The sequence below is a fragment of the Ornithodoros turicata genome, chromosome 6, assembly GCF_037126465.1.
Source record: "Ornithodoros turicata isolate Travis chromosome 6, ASM3712646v1, whole genome shotgun sequence".
Lineage (NCBI taxonomy): Eukaryota > Metazoa > Arthropoda > Arachnida > Ixodida > Argasidae > Ornithodoros > Ornithodoros turicata.
Genome location: NC_088206.1, coordinates 5,964,567 through 5,969,914, shown reverse-complemented (window position 1 = coordinate 5,969,914; position 5,348 = coordinate 5,964,567). Strand labels below are relative to the sequence as shown.

Here is a 5,348-nt window from a genome sequence, read left to right as displayed (position 1 = left end):
ACAACATGTTGGCCCAATATCGGTTAAAGGGTGGACCAATATTGGGCCGGTATTACCAATGTTGGTCCAACAGTGGGCCAACAGGTTGTGCGGCTTGGGCCCGAGCAACGTGCTGCTGATGTGGGCAGGCAGACCGTTCCAAGCCCCAACATTCCCCCCCCCTTTACCTCACCTCACCTCACCTCACCTCACCTCACCCCACCCCACCTCACGCTTCACCTGACGGGGTGGCAAGCGTGAAATAGCATCAATTCTGATCATGCGTCCTGTTCACGCACTGTCCTTTTGCAGAGGTGGGGACTAATGAATTACAAAGTAATGCAGTACCGGTAATGAGTAATTGAGTAATGAGTACACTCTAAAAACAGAACTTCACCGCATAACACGCTGTGCGCCAACCATTGCAGCGAATGATAGCGTTATCGCTTTTGATTCCAGGAGAGAGGGAGGCGTACGCCTTTTTGTGGCGATTGCCATATGGGCACCGTGCACTAAAGTTTTGGAGCGACGCTCGCGCCCCCACGAGGAGAAACGCTGCGTAAAGCTCTGGTACCATGTTGTCACACCGCGTGACTGCCATCCATGCGGAAGGTGCTGCTGTCGTCATTTCGCAGTTGTTCGAAAATTCATATTGGCATATCTGAGCCGATCGCATGGAGAACCCGAAAAGAAGAAAAAACGGAACCTATTGCTGCGTGGTAGGGTGCCACAACAGTCACGTTAGCGTAAGAGGCAAGCAGCCCGCCATAAAGTTCTATTGCTTCCCGACCAAATGGTACGAGAAGGAACGGCGACGACAGTGGATAGCTGCTGTACGTCGAGTCAAGTAAGCAAACTTCTTTTAACTTGTGTTGTGTGTAATTTATCTTTCTCCGTGTGCTGTTTCCTGACTGATTGGTTTTGTACAGCCCGGATGGCACTGCTTGGGAGCCGAGCCCCACAACCTTAATATGCAGCGCGCACTTCGTGGGAAACACGAAAAGTGCAGATCAAGCACATCCAGCGTATGTTCCAACGGTCTTTCCAGCAGTCTACAAAGGAAAGTCTACCGCTGGACTTGCGCCGATTGAACGCTACGCAAGGTAAACAAACGCAGACGCACACCTGCTTTAGTTACCGACACAGTAACTTTTGGTATCCTCTTTTTCATCTGTACTTGCTAATTACATTCGCGTGAAATTACAGATCGAAAAGACGTGCCACGTCACACAGCATCGTCGCGGAACACGTGACAGAAAGCGTTACTGCTGCTTCGGACGTGTGCATGCAAGATGTGAACATTTATGATGACTGTGAGCTGCCTGATGGAAAAGTGGCGTGTCAGCACTCATCTGTGGTAAATATAACACATTTCTGCCAACAGTTTTTTGTTTCTTTTCACTAATTTTGACCAGTCTTTTAATTTTGGTTGATTTATGAACCGTAGAGTTGACAAATTAGCAAACAAAAGTGACAAAAGCATGACATGTTAAGAAATAGAAAAAAAAACCAGTGTCGAGTGAGACAAAAAAGGACGGACACAAGCAGCGCTGACTGTTTATACAACATCACATCCAATTGCCTTTATAATCATGGCGATGTCCGTTGTTTGTCGTCTCCCTGTCACTGGGGTGTTGGTCATTCTTTAATATGAGGTATCAAACCACCCAGATATTAACCCTTTTTCATTTGTTGACCAGGTATATAGATAAGTAACATCAATATAATAAATAATGTCTCATGCAGGAAACACAAACAGATGACAGCTGCCTAGGCACTACCACTATATTTTCCATGTTCACCTGCACAATTTTGGAGAATACTGCAAGTACACAGATCAGCCATGCGTCTCAGACTGAAACCGGGGTTCAGGCTATGCCCGAAACAAAGTCAGCTGCTTCTGGCCCTACGGAGCGTGTCTGCATCTTTCAAGGATATGAAAATGTTCGTAATGATGTGGTAACACTGCAAGACTTATGTGGTGTAAGCCCACAAGGCTTCGCCTTACTTCTCAGCCTGCTTACAAGCTTCCGGGTAAGGGTGGTGGATGTCACTGTCCCGAACAAACTCCTTATGTTTTTAATGAAACTTAAGCTGGGAATCAGTTTTGCTAGTCTGGGTGCCCTATTTGGAGTTCACCGAACAACTGCAAGCAGAATATTTTTTATTATTCTGACTAACTTGGTAACCGCAACACAGAAATGGATATTTGCACCTTCACGTGACACTGTTCAAGCCACTATGCCAGCATGCTTCAAAGAACATTATCATGCATGCAGGTATATAATTGACTGCACAGAAATCAAAACTGAAACACCTGCTCCTGTTGAGAGACAGCGATGCCTGTACTCTAACTACAAAGGTGGCATGACAGTAAAGTTTCTAGTAGCCATTATTCCCAATGGGCATATTGCGTTTGTATCAGAGGCATATGGGGGACGAGACAGTGATACAGCTATTACAGTCCAGTCAGGGTTCCTCGATCTTGTTGAGGCAGGTGACCTAATTCTCGCTGACAAGGGGTTCCCTGGTATTAATACGTACTTGGGGTCAAAAGATGCACTCCTAGTTATGCCACCATTTTCGTCAGGCAATGCACAATTTACTAGTCATGAAATGGATCAAACGTATCACATCGCACAGGTTAGGGTACACGTGGAACGAGCCATACAACGACTGAAAATATTTAACGTCTTGAACAACAGAGTGCCAGCTGACCTTGTGCCATACATGACAGACATTTTTCGCATGTGTGCAGTTCTTGTAAATCTCCAGCCACCAATCTTTAAATCACCAGATGGACCTGACGAAGAAGATTGCTACTGATATTCAAATATTTTCTGTGCATGCATAGGTGCTGTTTGATTAAAATATCATTGTGGTAATTTATCTCCTCCTCCTGGAATGATTCTATGTATTTGAAATATTCAGTGAGTGGTTTTGCAAATAAATGATAGAAATTAAAAAAGCATTGCTGCGTACTTTACATGTCATTTTCGTATGCCTTGCACCCATTTGTGCACATGCTGTATTGTTCATGAACATTAGGATAAAACAGATACATCATTAGAGGCAACTCTGCTGCAGAGATGTACATTTATTGAAGTGTTTTAGAAATCACGGGTAACATGTACACAAAGTAAAATGCTTCGAGTTTCGGAATAAGCTCACTAAGAAAATGATCGTCACGTTGCACCATGATATTCACAGACTGAACATCAGAAAAAACAAAAAAGAAAGTTTCTGGGACATCCATAATGTACATTGCAATCTGTACTTGGGTATAGTACTGGTGTGATTTCCTTAATGTGAGCTTTCCTGCTTCATATTGAATGTACTGGACGTAGGAAGTCTCAGACGTGTGGTCAATGATTGGAAGCCCCTTCCGACCGAATGGGCACTTGACCTCAAGGAGGTGCAGCCCATCTTGTAGACGCACAACACCATCCGGGCTAGCGCACAGCCACCGTTGATCGGGATGGACTAAAAGCCCAACCTGGAAAATTAGGTGCCCATGAAATATTATAATTGAACACTGCGTACCACAGCGTCAGCACCTGGTATAAGTGTGTGGCAAACTTCTGCTGGAACTCCTTGATTGCAATTGCCTCCATCTGTGTTCCTAATGAGAATTGGAACACCAAATTAGTTCAGTGTCAGCAACTATGACTGCTTATTCTTGTACGATGTACTAGCAACGTGTGTTGCACTATGTTGCTATCAAATGTTGTTACTATGTTGTTGTTATCAAAAATTTATATTACGCACTCACCGTAAACAGTAGCTGCTGTTTTCAGTGGTCGAGTTGTTGTTAGGGACACTGCAAGTCTGTCAAAGTCTTTTATTCTTGTGCGTACTCTGTGTGCCTGAGTACTGGTGATACGCAATTTCCTTTCCCGGAACCACCTGCATACATGAGGTTTCTTGTAGGAACAGCACGTATATATAGCACACACTAGACTACAATTGCCAACCAATGCAATGTGCCCAGGTACACCACTGCAACAATTTATGTACTTTACCTCCCATTAGTCCTTTGGCCTCGAGTATCCAATGCAATATCAACAGGGTTTCGGGAAGCTACAACATCTTTGTAAAATGTTGCTGTTCTGCAGTCTAATTCATCCACCCAGGACTTTCTTGTGAACAGCAACCTTATTTGTGGGCCGAGGTCCACAACTTTCATTGTACAAAAATGCTTCCTTGTCGTGTTACTCACAACAAGCAGCTCTGTCAACAGCTCAGTATCATGCCTGTCTACAGCAGCCTCAACCAAGGAGGTCAAAACATTTCTGCACTCTTTTTCGTCCTCGTCCTGGTACTCATATTTGAGGGCCTGGACTAAGGAACTGCAGAGGCCTGAGAAATGCTGGAGTATGTAGGTTGGTGAGACTTGCTTGCAGCTTGGCTTGACAGAGGCTGTCGGTTCTTCGATGAATAATTTCGAAAGTGTCAAGGTTAGTGTAAATCAATACTTGGACTATCTCAAAAGCAGGTCAGCATGCACTAGAATTTGATTCATGTTGTTGGGCTTTTTAAGAGAGCTATGCTTATGTATCACAGAGCTTCATGCAGGGATTTTCCAGCACACCCTAACACCCTCCCCCACCCCCCAAAAAAAATAAGTCCTGCAACACCCCTCCAAATTATCTGCCAGAAAAGCTGCAAATATGGGTGCGTCCCCGCGCTACACAACCCCCTCCCGCGACTAATATACTGGGAATATCCCTGGCTTCATAAACTTCCTCGAAACAACAAAAAATCCATTTGAACGAGTTACAAAGCGCCCGTGTGAGAGTCTTACTTACTCAGGAAAAGTTGTCCTAATGGTTGCCGTAAAGCCGCGTCAGACGATGATTTACCGGGCCTGCCCCATGACTGCGGTACTCCAGTGCACGAGTCGTCCTGTGGGCTATTCACCATAACCACAACAGCTGCAACGTGTTTGCAGCGGCCAACAATACCGCCTTTACATGTGCAATGCGCTCCAGTAATCACACGTGGGCTCGGTGATTGAAGCTAGGAATGAATATTAGAGAATATCATCAGCGTGTGTGGCCTAGAGCATTTGTCACCTCACCTGGAGTGTTATATTGTAAGTGCGTGAGCTTGTCTGCGCCAGGCACTGGGCAGTCATCTTTGAAGTGCCGTCTTCGAAAACATCTTCTCGGATACACCTGACATGTCTGGCGTTGTAGAGTAGATGGCCTTTCTTCAAGTTACTTCCACGGAAGTGGTCGCGAGGGTTGATGGGTCCAAAACCAGCGTGCAGAACTCGCAAAATCATCACTGCGCGTCAGTCAGGAGCCAACTGCACGCACGCCGCCCGCTCGGTACCAGAGTGTTACGCCCAAGATTGCCACGGGTGG

The 5,348-nt window shown here is 45.4% G+C and overlaps 1 protein-coding gene across 1 annotated transcript; it reads left to right on the top strand.

Moving 5' to 3' along the window:
• Window positions 1–577: 577 nt before the first annotated feature.
• On the top strand, window positions 578–2,805 carry LOC135397432 (uncharacterized). The gene is made up of 5 exons (XM_064629041.1): window positions 578–826; window positions 909–1,082; window positions 1,186–1,336; window positions 1,726–2,013; window positions 2,623–2,805. Exons 1-5 carry the CDS (start codon window positions 654–656, stop codon window positions 2,803–2,805), a joined length of 969 nt encoding a protein of 322 aa, XP_064485111.1. The 5' UTR covers window positions 578–653.
• Window positions 2,806–5,348: the final 2,543 nt, after the last annotated feature.

Bases quoted from the DNA above. Each gene is read 5' to 3' on its own strand.
- LOC135397432 (XM_064629041.1), top strand. From the start codon at position 654: ATGGAGAACCCGAAAAGAAGAAAAAACGGAACCTATTGCTGCGTGGTA. The intron at 827-908 runs GTAAGCAAACTT...GGTTTTGTACAG, and splicing joins GCTGCTGTACGTCGAGTCAA to CCCGGATGGCACTGCTTGGG. The intron at 2,014-2,622 runs GTAAGGGTGGTG...CACATCGCACAG, and splicing joins GCCTGCTTACAAGCTTCCGG to GTTAGGGTACACGTGGAACG.